This window comes from Vigna unguiculata, chromosome 7 (assembly GCF_004118075.2).
Source record: "Vigna unguiculata cultivar IT97K-499-35 chromosome 7, ASM411807v1, whole genome shotgun sequence".
NCBI lineage: Eukaryota > Viridiplantae > Streptophyta > Magnoliopsida > Fabales > Fabaceae > Vigna > Vigna unguiculata.
This window is the reverse complement of record NC_040285.1, coordinates 24,734,769-24,751,974: the sequence shown is the minus strand read 5'-3', so window position 1 is coordinate 24,751,974 and position 17,206 is coordinate 24,734,769. Positions and strand designations below refer to the sequence as shown.

General features: G+C 31.6%; 4 protein-coding genes across 4 annotated transcripts; 1 reads left to right on the top strand and 3 right to left on the bottom strand.

Moving 5' to 3' along the window:
- Nucleotides 1-367: 367 nt before the first annotated feature.
- Nucleotides 368-2,860, top strand: LOC114191117 (ABC transporter I family member 20). The gene is made up of 7 exons (XM_028080298.1): nucleotides 368-768; nucleotides 857-990; nucleotides 1,209-1,328; nucleotides 1,781-1,876; nucleotides 1,963-2,115; nucleotides 2,190-2,267; nucleotides 2,373-2,860. The coding sequence occupies exons 1-7, from the start codon at nucleotides 588-590 to the stop codon at nucleotides 2,607-2,609; spliced, it is 999 nt and encodes a 332-aa protein (XP_027936099.1). The 5' UTR covers nucleotides 368-587; the 3' UTR covers nucleotides 2,610-2,860.
- A 1,209-nt stretch (nucleotides 2,861-4,069) lies between these two features.
- Nucleotides 4,070-7,308, bottom strand: LOC114191120 (ADP-ribosylation factor-like). Its single transcript, XM_028080303.1, has 7 exons — nucleotides 7,122-7,308; nucleotides 6,420-6,577; nucleotides 6,166-6,236; nucleotides 4,980-5,099; nucleotides 4,580-4,698; nucleotides 4,403-4,484; nucleotides 4,070-4,320 (listed from the first exon to the last, which is right to left on the bottom strand). Exons 2-7 carry the CDS (start codon nucleotides 6,565-6,567, stop codon nucleotides 4,315-4,317), a joined length of 546 nt encoding a protein of 181 aa, XP_027936104.1. The 5' UTR covers nucleotides 6,568-6,577; nucleotides 7,122-7,308; the 3' UTR covers nucleotides 4,070-4,314.
- A 780-nt stretch (nucleotides 7,309-8,088) lies between these two features.
- LOC114192589 (WAT1-related protein At1g09380-like) lies at nucleotides 8,089-10,119 on the bottom strand. Its single transcript, XM_028082357.1, has 7 exons — nucleotides 9,852-10,119; nucleotides 9,700-9,762; nucleotides 9,456-9,572; nucleotides 9,112-9,364; nucleotides 8,880-9,038; nucleotides 8,650-8,801; nucleotides 8,089-8,546 (listed from the first exon to the last, which is right to left on the bottom strand). Exons 1-7 carry the CDS (start codon nucleotides 10,028-10,030, stop codon nucleotides 8,324-8,326), a joined length of 1,146 nt encoding a protein of 381 aa, XP_027938158.1. The 5' UTR covers nucleotides 10,031-10,119; the 3' UTR covers nucleotides 8,089-8,323.
- Nucleotides 10,120-13,708: 3,589 nt separating this feature from the next.
- LOC114190692 (protein NIM1-INTERACTING 3) lies at nucleotides 13,709-14,338 on the bottom strand. The gene has a single exon (XM_028079674.1). The coding sequence runs from the start codon at nucleotides 14,172-14,174 to the stop codon at nucleotides 13,821-13,823; it is 354 nt and encodes a 117-aa protein (XP_027935475.1). The 5' UTR covers nucleotides 14,175-14,338; the 3' UTR covers nucleotides 13,709-13,820.
- Between the last annotated feature and the right edge of the window lie 2,868 nt (nucleotides 14,339-17,206).

Below are 17,206 nucleotides of genomic sequence, written 5' to 3'. Positions count from 1 at the left end.
GATGTAATTGTGAGTAACTATAAAATTTTTTAGAACATTTAATAAGATATAAAATTTATTTTCTTCTAAAGGAGTAGGAATGTGGTATCAGAAAAATATCTAAAATGAGGAAAAGATTAATTAATAAATCCTGAAAATGTGAAATAAGATTGTGAAATTCAATCACTTATTATCAAGTTAGGTATTGAATATATGTTAAACAATTTCTCAAATCATATATTTCATTTAATTTTGGTTAATATGAATGTCAAATTATTTTTTTTTTAAATATTTTAAAAAAATCATCCAAGAATTAATCCTTACCGTGTTTGACAAATGTCACTAAAAAGAAGTGAAGTAGATCCACCGTTTTCATTAAAAGACATCATTGACATGAGTTTTCTAGTTTTCAATTTTTGATGGTCGTTTGGGTTGGTGGCTGAGGCGAACGCGAGTGTCTGAGAAGAAGCCACGCAACCCCTTTCCCTTCCCCTCAAAGCCACCAAACACCGCTTCATGAATCAATTTATTCGCCAATCAAAAGCTCCCAGGCATAAGCAGAAGCAGAGGCACTCAGATACGTTTCGCTGTTAAACGTTAAAATCAAAATGGCCGGTAATGGGACCCATTCAGATTCAAAAGCTGCAACAATTGTCATTAAAGATCTCAAATTTACATACCCCGGCATCGACGGCCACCCGCCGCCGGGTTCCTCACCGCTCATTCAAGACTTTTCTCTCACTCTCGGTTCCGCCGACCGCTGCCTTCTCGTCGGTTCCAATGGCGCCGGTACTCTCTCTCTCTCTGAATCTTGGGGATATGCAATTGACCCCTTTTTTGTATTCAATTGTAAGTTTATTGGCTTTGCGATTTATAGGGAAAACCACGATCCTGAAGATACTGGGTGGGAAGCACTTGGTGGAACCTGACATGGTTCGCGTGCTTGGAAGATCAGCTTTTCACGACACCACTTTGGTGTCTTCTGGTGATCTCTGTTATCTCGGTGGCGAGGTTCGTTCCTGCTTTCATTTTACTTTTACCCTCTACTCTACTACTGCTGTTCATGTAATCAATAACTAATGTTCATTTCGGCTATTAGAAACTAGTTAAATGCTCCACTCCCCAGTTACACTTTAGGACTGTCGGAAATTGATATTGCGATCTGCGTTTTTTATTTTATTTCTTGTGTCTATAAAACTCTTTAAATTGTTTGAAATTGATTCCATCAGTGGAGGCGAGATGTTGCTTTTGCGGGGTTTGATGTGCCAATACAGATGGACGTTTCTGCTGAAAAAATGATATTTGGTGTGGCTGGGATTGATCCTCAAAGAAGAGCGGAGCTCATCAAGGTTGGATGAATCTTTTCCTATTATTTCCTCCTTTTTCCATTGTTTTAACTATTTGTTCATTTCTGTATGTGGTTTCTATTAACTTATGTAGTTCATGTTAATGAAATATAAGGAACTCATTGTGGTGGAAAACATAAGAACCTAAATATGTTTTATATGGTATCTGATTCTATATCCATCAATTTGATATTATTATTTGATTCCACGAAGACTGAGCTTGGTACTTGACTAGGGTCTGTTTATTCAAAAACTAAGATAATCTGTAGAAATTCCTCCATATCAGTTTTTTCTAAAAGATAATTTTGGATCGCATATGCTACTTTAAGGATAAACTTTTATTTTTCATTTCCTGGAAGTGTTTATGTAGATACTTATCGAAATATGTTCTAAAACCAAGTTGTTACTTTCTCTTGTTCTTTGTTTATATATAGTTTTTCTGTTCAACTGGGTAGGTATTGGATATTGATCTTTCATGGAGATTGCATAAAGTATCTGATGGTCAAAGAAGAAGAGTACAAATTTGTATGGGTCTTCTCAAACCGTTCAAGGTATGTTCATCTTTTGCTTGATCTGTCAAAAAGTCAGTTTATCCTCGTTACACATACATGTACAAGCTTGTTCCTTGTTTATATAGGTTCTTCTTCTTGATGAGATAACTGTTGACCTTGATGTTCTAGCAAGAGCTGATCTTCTTAGATTTCTAAGAAAGGAATGTGAAGAGAGGGGTGCCACCATTATCTATGCAACACATATATTTGACGGTCTTGAGGATTGGCCAACACATATTGTACGTTTGGGCTATTTGTGAACTCTTTTTGTGTCAGTTTTAGCATATTCCATTCTTAATGTTGTTTTTATCAGGTTTATGTAGCCCATGGAAAGCTGCAACTAGCAATGCCTATGGAGAAAGTCAAAGAAATTAGCAAATTGTCACTGATGGTTAGAGTTGTTGTGCATAATCTTAAGACTTGAATGAGTTATTGATCGATTATTTATTTGTTGGTAGTAATGTGAGGGTATTGGTGATTGGTGTTGAATATGCAGAGAACAGTAGAAAGTTGGCTGCGGAAGGAGCGAGATGAAGATAGAAGGAAAAGAAAAGAAAGAAAAGCAGCTGGTCTTCCTGAATTTGGAAAGCAAGTTGAGGGAAGCCGTGTAACAGGGGATCCTGCACGTGCTGCAGTTCGAGTAACTAACAATGGCTGGGCAGCAGGACGATTAAATTCCACCGTTGCTGGTGAGGAAAACTTTATCCTCAGCTCTAATCGAGTACTGAGGTAGTAGATAAAATTTCAAATGCAATCAGCATTTTTTTTTTCGTCTTATTTTTTATGAACTTCAGAACAAAATTTCTTCTTCAGTGCCTTCTGGCATATATGATGAGTTGTTGTTATATAGGAAGCATGACATGTGAGGTAATTAATATATGTACCTTTGGAAGTGTAATGTCTCATGTGGCCTTAGTATTTGCAAATTTGTGCCCGATATATGAGAATAAAGAAAATAACCTCGTTAAATTCTCGTTACAGTTACTTTCGTGTTCTTTTCATTAAGTTGGAGTCTTTCACTGTAAATCCAGATATCCGAGAATTCCACTTCCACGAAAAATAAGCTTTTAAAAACAGAGTTTATAATTCTCCACTTACCTTATATTTAAAAAGTAACAAAGAAGGAAAAGCTTTATTTATCATAGGAATTAGAATGCATAAGCAATATAACATTGCACTTTAAAACGTATGTCCGTTCCCCATCTTTGGAAAAAAATAAACCATTTACCTGGAATCATGTGATGCCGGTTAAAGACATATTGGGTTCCCAATCTCTAAGTAACATAGATTTTGCTATGCACTGCGACCGCATCACTACGATAGGCTTAAAGGTCTCAAAGTAAGTCATCCTCGTACGGGTTGGTTCGGTTCATTACAAATTGAGTATCAATTCTACCTAGTTCACTTTTTCTAAACCAAATATTTCAGGTTAAAAAGTTGACTAAATTTTGTTCTGTTTATATATTTATTACATTATAATCCATGGTTATATATTTATTACATCAAAGTAAGTTATGTGACCAATTGTTTTATAATAATAAATTTAAAATGTTTATCTATTTTACAAAATATTATAAAAATAATAATTAACAATTAAAATGTCAATTTAATAAAAGAATAAATTAAATATTTAAATTATTCAAATATTATTAAACATCACTACAAAATATTATAAAAATAATAATTAAAAATTAAAATGCCAATCTAATAAAAAAATAAATTAAATATTCAAATTATTAAAATATTATTAAACATCATTATAATATCTAGAAAGATTACAATATTTAGAAATATCAAATTGTTAATATAAATAATTAAAAATAATATATAATTTTAATAAAAAAATTGTGAGAAAAACTATAAAAAATCATTGCTGAATGAATTCACTTTTTACTCTACTCCGATCCATTTAACTAAGTGAAACAGATTCAATTTGACTTACATAAAAAAAAATTAAATTCTTTTTCTAACCCAACTCAGGTGTTAAAATCTATTTTGACACCCTAGCTAGGATCATGACGCAAGTAATTTAATTTCTCTTGAGCAAAAAAAATAGCAGTACCACTATTGAAAAGTACCAACGTTTCCGCGAAATCAAAATCATATACCAATTAGAACTGGTACATTGTACATCGGAACAACTAGTAGTCGAGGCTTAAAATGAAATGGTTGAGATTATTGACTCATGTAGAATTCTAAGGAAAGCACGATCGCTGCATGTATAGTTTGTAATTCATTAATATTATTAATTGTTTAGAAATTCTACAGGAACAAATACGATTGCTATGATAATATAGTATCAAACACCTAAATAAAGACAAAAAAGAACTTAATAAGGAGTTGAAAGCGACTTTAATGCTTTAAGAGAACATCAACCGATCAACTTCAAAATATAATCGTAAAACCGAACAAGATAGCAGCGTTCCCCAAAAATGTCCCTAAGCCTGATCCAGAAAAGTAAACAGAAATCAACTACAGTTATACAGGTCAAGGATCGAACGCAAGAGATGAAGAATCTAAGCCTACCTTGTTAGCTATATTGTTGGAGAGCCAGTCCAGTCCTTCATAGAGCCCTTCCCCAGAGGTGGCACATGTGCTCTGGATATACCTGTGATGAACAAGAAGAATCCAAAATCCAATTATCATAAGTAATCGATAAAGATGGCAGCAGGCGGCAGACATAACAGAGATGCATTTGGATACCAGTGGCGTTGACGAAGAGAATGAAGACCAAGCTTGTCTGTGATTTCTGCGGCATTCATAGCATTTGGAAGATCTTGTTTGTTGGCAAATACAAGGAGAACTGCATCTCTCAACTCATCCTATCAATTAACCAAGTAGATAAATAAATTTTCTACCACAATGTAAGTCTTAGATGCAGCAGTTTCACTATCAACACTCGATCAATCGAGAGAGGCTACAGCCAGAAGATTACCAATGAAAAGAGTATACCTAATGCCATGTATGTAGTTGACAGAATAAGAGAAGTATCAAAATTCAAATCCAATATTATTTAAAAAACTGAACATGCAAGACATTTCAATCACGGTGATGCCGTTCATATTAATTTACACTCATCTTGCTCTTAATTTAATCCATTTACCTCATTCAGCATCCGGTGGAGCTCATCTCTAGCTTCAACAACACGGTCACGATCATTGCTATCCACAACAAAGATAAGTCCCTGAGTGTTTTGGAAGTAGTGTCTCCATAAAGGACGAATCTGTGAGAGCACCGTACAAAAGACCATTAATGTTAACACGCAAGAATCAAGATGAAGGCAAGAAAAATTTAGAAGCTAACCTAATAGACCTTGTATTGTATGTACTCTAATAACGGTGCAAAAGCCACAGAAACCATCCAAAAAATTTTCAAAAGTAAACAAGAACGCAGTAGAAATTTTGCTACCACACACGAGTACAAAAATTTTAGTCAATCTAAAGCACATAAATAGAATATATATTTGGAAAATACTTCCAGAGCAAAAAAATGGACAAATGATGAACGTTCTTAACAAAAATGCATTAAAAAATACTACGCACTACTCGACACAGACTGTCTATATATATATATATATATATATATATCTAAACTGTAAGTCACAACATGAACAGGAAAAACTTGAAAACATCGATGGTTCAATATGTAGTTTATGTTTGTGTTGTGTTAATGAGAGAAACTCCGCTAGGCATAGGACTATCAATAAGCATATTTTCATCAAAACCTATAAATTTTATGCAGCAAAATCTAAAATAAATTATGAAAGATAGCTTATGTCTATAAATAAGGAAACATAAAGCTCGTATATGTTCATTGGCAGTGGTGGAGCTTCTCTAGGGAGACGGGTGGCAGTTGCTCCCCAATTTTTTATCTTTCTTGTATTGTTATAAATCTTCTGTCACAATCAAAACTTGAAGCTTTTTCACCACAACTACATAGAAGCCTTCATTAAGCTCTTGTCCCCATCAAACTTTCGGGTGATTTTCTGAAATGCTCCATCCACTGTTTAGATGAATTCTATTTAATTATTTTTAAAAGCTAAGTCACAGCACAACGCTGATAATTTTCCCTAAAATGGTTCAAATAAAACTTGTAAGAAGATTTATGTAGCTTATGTTGATCGCCAAAAGTAGGTTTAACAAAGAAAGAAGTAGTTACTGCCACATGTTCACATCTGTTATCTTAGGTTCAGAGTGCTTTATCAACAAAGAAAACAGGAACAGGAAAAAATAATAAACGATTCCTCCAAAACCTTAACAGATCTTAATACAAATATGCAAGCAACGGACCTTGTCTTGGCCACCCACATCCCATACAGTAAAGCTAATATTTTTATATTCCACAGTCTCCACATTAAATCCTGTATAACAACAAACATCAGCATCAATTGGCAATTCCTTCTTCAACAAACAAAAGATGTACACAAGGGAAGTTGGATGGTAAGTTTGAATCAGATCATAAAAGCACTAGAACTTCTAAAACTAAGGAGAATCGCAACATCAGCAAAAACTGAAGCATGTAAAAGATAAATTCAGGAGAATACCAATAGTGGGAATGGTTGTCACAATCTCTCCCAGCTTGAGCTTGTACAATATGGTTGTCTTACCAGCAGCGTCGAGACCTACCATGAGAATACGCATCTCTTTCTTCGCAAAGAGCCGGCTAAAAAGCTTGGTGAAAGACAACCCCATCCTGCTTCAACTGGATGCAGATATTCACGGGAGGGCACATGTCAACAAAATCAGATAGTCGCAGTCAAATCTCATATTTTCATAATCAATGTACATGAGAACCATTAACTTTAATTTTCCAAATTCAGACAGAAAAAAAAAAAAATACTACAAGCAAGTGATATCCCAGAATTTTTGAAAACTAACAAGGCGGTGTCAAGTGTTAATTTATTTCGCCAAATCGATCAAGCAAATAGAATAACATAATTCGGTGCGAGCTAAGATGAACAGTCTGTTAAACACAAAGACGAAAGAAATTAGAAAATAAAACGAATCGATTTCTTCGTTGAGCATAAGACAGGAAATGCGAAAGCTAAGATCTCCGCAATTGAGAAAAAACGTGATTGATTTCTAATTGAAGATGAGGAACTGTTTTACATGCAACAGATCTGCTACCATAACGCGTAAGAAGATGGCGAGGATTTCAATCCAGAACTTGAACAAAAGGTAATCAGATCTAGAGCAAGCGAGAGGCAAAAATGAATCAGTCACAGTTCAAAAGAGAAGAATCTTACAGAGAGAGGACTTAGGAGTTGTAGAAGAAGCAGAGGCAGATAATTGAGACGATTAGAGAAATGGAGAGGGTAGATCCAAGAAGAAGCTCCCTCCAAAGCGAATCCAGACGGTGGTGGTGAAGGGGAATGAATGATGCTTCTTGCGTTTAATATTATTGAGTTATTTTAGTACCAAAAATTATTATTTAATATAATAATAAATGAGAAATGCTAGTCTATTCTATATACTCTTTAATACACTAGTTAATTATACATGATCGTATACCGAAGGATTACATTATAAAAGGAAATTTATTTATATAAAATATTTTTAAAATAGCTTATTAATATAAAATATTTAAACGTTTTGTGATAAAATATACTATTTAGATTAGAAATTAAGAAAAATGTTAATTAATGAGAATGATATTATTTAATACTGTAGAATTAAAAAAAATTATATTATGTATGAACCTAAAAATTGTCCTCTTTTATTACTGTTATCGTTGTGTGAACCTAAAAATTGTTGATACCATGTGTGTGAACGAGAATAAAAGAATCAGTATTTAAAGACATGAATACAAAGTTTTATGTTAAAACCGTTGTCAGACTATAAAGAATCAAATCGTAAGTTTATAAAAAATAGAACAAAATGTAATAATGTGATAGCTATAAGTTTATTGGTTGAGTATTTTTTTTTTTTTCAGTAATAGTCCAAATCTTTTTTATTAACATTTATAGCTAAAATTTTATTGATACGATTAATTTTTAGGTTAAATATGTTCTTTAACTCAAGCTATCTTAAAAATCTATATGTTGTTGTCCTTAAACTAAATTTATATATATTTCTGTATTTTATGTAATAACTTTGATTTCAGGTTATGATTCTTGCTTGTTTTAAGAAAAAGTCTAATGAAGGGAAATTTGGAAATAAGGATGCCATTTATTAAAAACAAGGCAAAAAAGAACTATGAATCAGTATCACGAAACTAATAATGTGATGATAGGAATAAAAGAAAAAGAAAAATTCTATGGAATTCTTCTACTTTAAAACTCATATCATCTATAGTAACTTGTACAATCATCTTTCCTGAATATGAAAGAGACCTTCGATCTTGTTGTTAGATAAAAGTAATAAATTGAAATGTGTAGGAGCAATTTTCGATCTAGACTTTCAAATATGACATGTCAAAATGCACTAAACTATAGAAACGTCTTTGTTTTCATGCACTTAATCTGCCTGTCACCTTCTCTTTCCTTTTATCATCGTCCTCATGATGCTTTCCGTTACCGTTGAAAGGATTGTAAGGTTGCAATTCCAGGTCTTTCACATCATCCTCCATTGCCTCCGTTATCTCATCAATACCATCATTCTCATCCACCTCCTTGTTCTTTCCCCACAGCATAAAATACAACCCGATCACTATCACCAATGACCCTATGGCACTGAACAAGACCAAAAACCTTAAATCAGGAACAAAGAAATCAATTGAAAAACACAAAAATTAACAACTTTTATTGAATTTGAGCGAATCCGTGAATTTCGTACGTGCCAATGTATAATTTTTCGTGCAGTAGTGCCCAGCTAACGACAGCAATGATGACAAGCAGCAAAGGGGAGAACACAGACGCATAGAGAGCACCCTTCTTCTCAATAGACCACGAGAGAAGCACATACGTTAGCCCAGTAGAAACAGTTCCCTGAAACAACGTTGTAAAATGCAAAAATTAGCGAAATGAATAACCCAACTCATCATAGAAAATGTATAATATATATACCGCATAAAGTGCAGAGGTAAGTCTTATTGTACTGCGCAGTGACCAAGCTGAGGCCTCGCGTTCAACAGACAAGCCAATGGCCAAACACTGAATGCTTGCCATCAAACACGTGTAGAAAGTGCTGGTAAAAGGAACTGGGTAGCTCTTACTTATGTTTGCCTGAACAAAGAAACAATTTTTTTAAGATACAGTGTTTATTTAGTTTAAGTAACTTAGTTTATATGACGCTTACTTGAATTATGAACCATACTGCCCAAACAAGAGCGCTACAAATTACAGCAACAGGACCCAGAAGCAAGTTTGTTTCACCTCCAGAAGAGGTTTCTCTATCAATTTTCTCAGCATAGTTCCATTGAATTTTTGACTCACCTAGACCAAGGAGTTTTCCATGGTAAAATGATAGAACCACTGCTCCACCCACACTAAGGATTGTCCCAAACACCTTCGCTACCCCAGCCTTGGTCTTCATCCTCAAACACTCTTGTCTGCTCATAAAAACATAAATTGAATCAATTACAACGTGAATTTGTGTACTTTAAAGAAAATGTTACGTTTGTTTGCTTGATATATACTTACCTGCAGAGAACTGCAAGAGCGAAAGTGAATGCTGGGAGCAAGTTGTTTAGTGCACATGCAATTGTAGCGGTTGAATGCTTAAGACCCACGAAATATAGTATCTGATTTCCTGTTATTCTGCATTCAGGTTCAAACTAAAAATTACTAAACAATAGAATGAGTGAAACACTAAACCAATAAACAAAACAAGAGATTTTATCTTGATTAGACTATAACTCAAACACATTAACGAGATTAAACTTACCCTGTTAAGGAAGATGATAATATCTGCATCGCAATTCGCATTGTCATTGGGGGAGCCGTATTCCTATTGAAAGGAAACGAAAATAATAGGTGTTAATGTGTAAGTAAAAGTGTTTAAGGGAGGTAATTAGTGCATGGTATAATGTGTATTACCGTTCAAAGCAATAAGCAAAAGGAGCTACGGAGAAAGTGGCAAAAATTTGACGATAAGCAACAAGGACAAGAGGGTGCATCCCAGATTGTATCGCAAGCTTTGAGGAAAAGTTCATCCCTGCATAAATCAGTTGTACAAGAATCATGACCAAGAGTGGCATAACGCTACCACCACCCATATTCTCTCTTCAAAGGTTCTTCTTGGGAATTTGGCGAGAGTTCAAGAGAAGAGTTCAAAGGATGAGAAATGAAATGTTGTAGAGTATGAGATATGTATGTCGCTGTGTACAAATATATACACAAGTATAGGATATCGTGGATATACAGCATTAGCGTGAGAAAACAGTCGCAAGTGTTCCTAAAGTAAAAAGTGAAACAAGAACCGTAAACATTGCCTAATTACTTACGCAAACACCAACATTCTTGCCAATGTCTATATAAATGACAAGAGCCTTTTTCTATTGAAAAATACAACAAATTTAGGTAATTATTAGTATGAATGTCTCTGATGTTGTGTCTAGAAATTCACATGAGAGATTTAACAATAATGAAATTCATATAAGAGAATTCAAAACTTTAATATAATATTATTTAATATTTTACTGAATATGAGATTTATATCCATATTTGACAGAAATAATTAGAAATTCAAGTAAATTAAACAAATATACAAGAGACTCATACTTGAAGATTTTTTTTTTGTATGTTTAGGTTTTTATTGAGAAGGATAAAACAATAGTATACTTAAATCACATTAAACATGACATCATTTATACATTAAGTGTTAGTTACTGTATGCATGACTTACAAGAATATATAAATGTTATTATGTGCATCTTAAAGTATTTGAAGTTAACTCCTAGAAAGGGTAACTTTTTTCTCTAAACATTGATTATAAAAACATAAATGTATATAAATAAATGTGTATATTGAGCTTAATCAATAGATGATAGCACATTACTTAGGTTACTTCACATTTGTAAGCGACAAATTTAAAAAGAGCAGTCACACAAAATATGCAAGTACCCAGTTAAACACTCAGACAATATATGAATATGTTATTGTTTAAAGTTGAAAACTTATAAATAGAAAAAATTACAATTATTCAAATTGCATTTTATAAAAATCATTATTTCTTTAAAATTAAGAAGAATTTGTTAATTTTTTTAAGAAGTAATCTTAGATTTAGAAATAATTGGATTAAGACATTTTTGCACCAGAACCTCTTCCTCGTTTGGAATAAAGGTCACCACACAAACTGTAATATATATAAGCAAATGCATGGCTTGTGATCATTTGAAACTTGGAGTGCGTGTTTGTGAAATGGAATTTTAACTATATCAACTTCTTACATATTTAAAGTATATGAGCTATATTACTTTTACAAGTTTTATTTTAACACGTGCCATCTTTCTTTTACTTTTAGGACAATCTCAATACACATAAGGAAAACGTTCGGTACGTATCTCTTTGGTGTTACTTTTTGGCGTAACTAGCTTGTTGTAAACGTGCTTACACCGACAATACTATAATGTTTCAGTTTTACTCAAACCTTGAAGTTATTGAGTCGAAAGAAATTTGATAAAAAAAATTATGATTTACTTTTTATGTTTAAAATAGTTTAACTTTTGAAAAGCTAAAAACTAACTCTCCTTTTTTTTCCAGAATTATTATGGCTATTTTTATGGTCCATAATTTTTTGTTCTCAACTTACGTTTTCACTCAAACAAACTTTTAATTTTTAATTTTATTTTTTTAATTTCAATTGAAGTAAACAAATTATATGGATTGTGCTTGTGATCAACGATTTTCCTTCATCTTTATGGATGACGTATTTCCGTTGCAAGTTACACAATCATAAAAGAGCAGGACAAGGTGGGTCTTCCCTAAAGCTAAAAGCTTTAAATAAGTTTTCTATTCTTTCTCTTGTCCTTTACCATAAAAAGAGATGGTCAATGTTACCTTCATATTCGGACAGTTTTTCCTTTTTTTTTTTTAATGTGTAGTAACCTTTTCAATAATTGAAGATTAAATTTGATCTCTTTTAAAAAAAATCACACGTATAACTAAAAATTGAAGCCTAAAAATATATTAAAAAACCTCTTTGTCTTGGAGGATAATTTCCCATAATGGAGATTTGTCTTTCACATAATCTTGAACAAACAATAACCTTACTACTAGAACAATGATATTCCAGCTTTACTTCTTTTAGTTCAGTTTTACTATTAAGTGTGAGTGTTTCTGGAAAATAGACATGGTGAAACTCATGCGCCAAAATAGATAATTGTGAAAATATGCAACTTTGAACAAATGTAATCGTAGAAAAACTCATCTTTTAATAGCACAATTTGATTTCAATTTGAATTTGAATTAAAATTTGGTTTTGGTAGAACAAACCTAAAACCAAATACATGGTCTGTTTTGGTCAACAATTTCAAGAAAAAAAATCTAAAAATCAAGTGTGAAAAATATCTTAGCTAAATGCAAACTTTATCAGAGGTCCAACCACAAAGCACACAATTTCGGCACATATGCATAGTACTTTATTAATAAGGGTAAACAAATCAGACTTTAACAAATTAAAAATAAAGATGTGAACACAAATTTGAAAAACCCTTTTGTCAATGTAACCATGTTATGAAAAAAAGAAAAAAGAAATGAAAATCTAAGAAACGTATTACTAAGCAAAAAACAAATGCAACAAAACTTAAAATAAATAGAAGAGCGAGAGTAAGCAGACAAATCTGGAAGAAATTATTGAGCGAAAGAACTTGAATTTTTGCTTCAATCCGTTGGTTTGAGAAGAAAATGAAAGTTTTTAGAAAAAAATGAAATGGCACACAACTAGGTTGTTAGGGTTTAAAGAGTAATAGTTAAGAGAGAAAACTTGAATTCTTACTTAAATCCACCGGTTTGAAAGAAAAATGAAAATTTTTGGAAAGGAATGGAATCACAAATCATTGTAAGCTTAGGGTTTAAATAAAAATAATTGACAGAAAATTTTTCAAAATATACATTTTTTTTCTTTCATCATGAGAAAAACAAAAGCTTTGTGCTCCTTACCATAGTTATTATGCTTTATGCAACTTTTGCATTCCGAAAGATCACGTGTAAACATCACATTTTGCCGGTATTGAATTTATAGGTAAGGAGCATAATGATTTTGATACTACATGTAAAAAAAATTAGAGTGGTTAGAAATTTCTAGTTTTAATTAAATTTTGTTTTACTTTCTGTGATTGTTTGATATGAATTTCTTATTTTTGTGATGGTTTTAATTGTATTATGTATAAATGTTACCATCACTGTTGTAAATTGTATTTTGATTGTGTCCAATGTTTTGTACGTGAAAAAGTATCATTTTGGAATAATTTTTCGTACGATATTATGATTACTAAATTTTAATAACTTTTTTATAATGTGATGTGTTATTTTTTAAATAATTTTAAAATATTAAAAATAAAAAAATAAAAAAAATAAAAAATCACTTAAAAAATATAATCTAAACTTATAAAAAAAATTATCAAATTTAATAGTTAAAAAATCATTTTCCTAACTTTTCTTATGTACATCCCTTCCACTGAATTTTTCCTCGCTCTCTTATTATTATTATTATTATTATTATTATTATTATTATTATGTCTGTGGTTGTGACTTGTTTCTTGTTGGCATGGAAAATCGGTCCACTGAAGTGATGGTGGTCTTTCTCCCAACATGCTAAGTTCAACAAATTGAGGCAGTTGTACACTCAATGATTACATTGACAGTTTCACACGCACATGAAAACTGTCAAAAACATATTTCATATATAATATATAAATAACTACTAAAACTGTTTTAAAAAAGTAATTAAAATAGATAAGAAAATTAAAACTATAAAATATATATCTTGATTTCAGAAATACAGGGAAAACCGAAGGAAGAAAGCAATTGGGTAGCCTTGAAATTAATGAGAAGCAAGGCAATCCATTATAAAGAAAGAGTTAAGTCCAAATCATGGGTTGGTTTGTTGTTATTTCCATTTTGCTCTGTGGTTGGTGTTGCTTCTGCTGATTCTTTGTGCAGAGGGTCTTGCTCTGTCTCTTTCCCAGAATGACCTGGTGCATCTTTATACTTAATCTTGAACAACTCTTGATCATCCATGAAATCTTCTGCTTCAAAACTCGGTTTCCAAACACCCTTTGCCTTTTCTTCTTCCTTCTCTTTAAACAACCGAAGCCGTGCATCTTTGGTGCTCTTAATCAGTGCAAAGAACTTCTCCATCTGCTCCTCCTCACTCTCTTCCTCCCCCTCCATTTTCCTCTTCCTTCTTCCTCCTTCCATTCTTCTCTCTTCTTAAAGCAAAATCACTCACTCACTCACTATTCCCTTTTCCTTACTTCACGCCTTTGTAAACCACGAATCACAAGAAAAAGAAAAAAACAGAGTGAATCCAAATTAAATTAAGTATACAGTGAAAGCGAACGATTCTAGAATGGAATGATTACTATTACCTGCCATAGTTAAGCATGCAGAGGATCTCTCACCACTTCAATGCTCTTCATTCAAATTGAATGGCAAGAGGGGTAATTAAAGACATGGTTTTAACTTGAGGACACCAAGGGTACCATGGTGGTTAGATGGATCCCAAAGGTTACCTTCTAAACTATTATATCCTTCTCATAATTGAAAAAAGAGTTTTGTTAATTTGTAATTTCTAGAGGTCACTCATTTGATTTCTAATTATGGAAAATACTTTTTAAAATATTAAAATTTTGTGTCTTTACTTATGAGCTTAGAGTGGAATGGTGTAGGAATGGAGGAGGGTTGCTTTTATGAGAAGAAGGGATGCACTTTTGGGAAGATATTGAGAAGAAGAATAATATTTTTTGGTGGGTCATGCTGCAGATGGAGATGGACCCTAATAGAAAAAAAATATCAGAAAGTAAATTAAAATCTCAACAAATTTGTTTGTCTCAACAAGGAGGTAACACGTCTCTGTCTTCATCATACTCAGTGATTTTTATTTTTCTTTTAGTTCTGAAAGTATCTTTGCATGTGTTTGTGTACCAAAACATTATATATGTTCATTTTTTTTGGTAAGTTTATTTTAGAAAAAGAACTGTAGTTGATTAGTTGGATTTTAGGGAAAAGGAAAGAACCAATTATGGTGGCGATTGATCGATTATTGTGAATTAATTATTATAAAGTTATTTGAAGTGTGATTGTTGGGAGAGAGGACGGACGGAGGAGATTGAACCATCATGGAGTGGGTAATTATTAAGAGTACTTTTCTCTAAGGTGGCGGCAAGCTATTTTTAATTACTTATAATGTTTAATTTTTTTATATAATATATAGAAATTAAAACAGTTTTATCGAAGGTACCGTATATTTGAAGGTAATGTAGAAATAAGTTTTAATTTTTATTACATCGGTGATTTTATTATTATTAGAGGTGACAAAATAGGTCGATTTGATCTTTTTGGTCCGATTAATCTTGACTTGCCAAAAATAGACTGAGTTAGACTAGTCTGTCACAAATAAATAGGTTGGATATTATAACCTGTTCTGTTTTAGGATGAACTGACGAACCGGCGGGCTAACCCGTCTCCTTTTTTTTTAATTCTGTTTAACTTTGTTAAAATTTTTGTTTATAAATCTTTTTATATACATAAATTTATTTATATAATATAAAAATATTTTTTAATTATTTTTAATTTTAAACATAAAAAAACCAAGTTGGCGGGTCAAGACAGACAACCTGTTTTGGCCCGTAAACTGGTGAGCTAAGCGGGCTGAGTTACAGCGGTTTGACGGGTTAAAAATTCCAACCTGGTCCATCCTTTTCTTAACAGACTGACGGGCCTGACCCGCTTTGACATCTCTAATTATTATAAAAAAAAAACTATTTTATTAGTCTAATAAATAAATTGAAAAAAAAAGTCGCTTAATTTCTACTATTTCTGTACAACTTACTTAGTTGTTAGTTTTACTCCATTTTTAATTTATATTTCTTTTTCTTTTATTTCATCCCGCACCCATATAAATTATGATAAAACTATACCAATATTCAATATTTTTTTTCCTGTTAAATCAACTATGACAAATAATTATTACTGGCAATCGAAATTACATAGGCATGTGTATGAGTAAATAGACTTTGAAATGTTGTAAAATATGTTAATTATTAATATTTTAACGCATCAATTTGTTCATATTTTTATTGTATTGCTGACACGAAACATTTATCGAATTTTTCTAACATTGGTCTCCAGAAAAGCATAACCATGCTTCGGATTACTTTGTTTAAAAATATCTACTTTTGGTTTTACTCGAAACAACAAAATAATATTACTTACATTGGTAATATAGAATATCACATATCTGTGTTGTGAATACACTAACTACTTAATGCATGAGTATGGTACAATCCTTTGATTTTTGTTAGTGTAAAACTGATATGATTATTTGAATATTCTACTATCATATTCATATATTTAAATTATTGAATCAACTTTAACTCTTTCAACATCGTTATAGATATTTGAGCAATTTTTTAACTGAAAACATTTACAATAACATTAGTCTTTTCTAAATGATACATAAATGGGAGAATTATAATTCTCCACTTCCATCAATCTCATGTTTCATATTTAGCTCTTTATTCAAAAAGTGTTTCAAAGTTATATTGCCATTGAATATAAAGAAAAGGAGTTGATGTAGAAATTTTCACTCCCACTTAAAATCAATCCTTTTCTACCTCTTGACTGTCTCTAATTTTTCCTTCTATATAAAAATGTGTTTTTGAGGCATGTATAAGTTGAAGAAATAATGACGAAGTGAGTTACTTTTTCCCTAAAATAGAATCTATATTTTAGGTTAAAGAAAGTTTTTTTCACTTAAACAAAAATGATGTGGATAATTACATTACTTTAAGATCAATATATTTATTGTAATTACTTACTTTATAAAAATAATATATAGAGAGAATGTCTTTGTTAAGATTTTTGTTGGATTTCTTTTATTATTTATTACACGCGTCTTAAAAATATTAAGTGATTTTAAAGGCACAACACAAAAATTCCAGCATGCAGCAGAGTTTTTAGTTCTATTTCATTATTTTAATTTAAATGTTCTCAATGTAAAATTAAAATTGACGCATTGAACAATACATATCGATGTAATAACATTATTATCATTAATTTGAAAAGAAAAATGAATTCATTTATTAAGAATCATATAAAATTAAAAAATTTAAAATATTAAGATAATATTAAATTAGAAAAATATATTAAGTCAAAATTTAACAACTAAAAATAAGGAATTATAAAGTGTCACAACTTGGCAGCCTCTCAACTAACCAAATGGGTCAAAT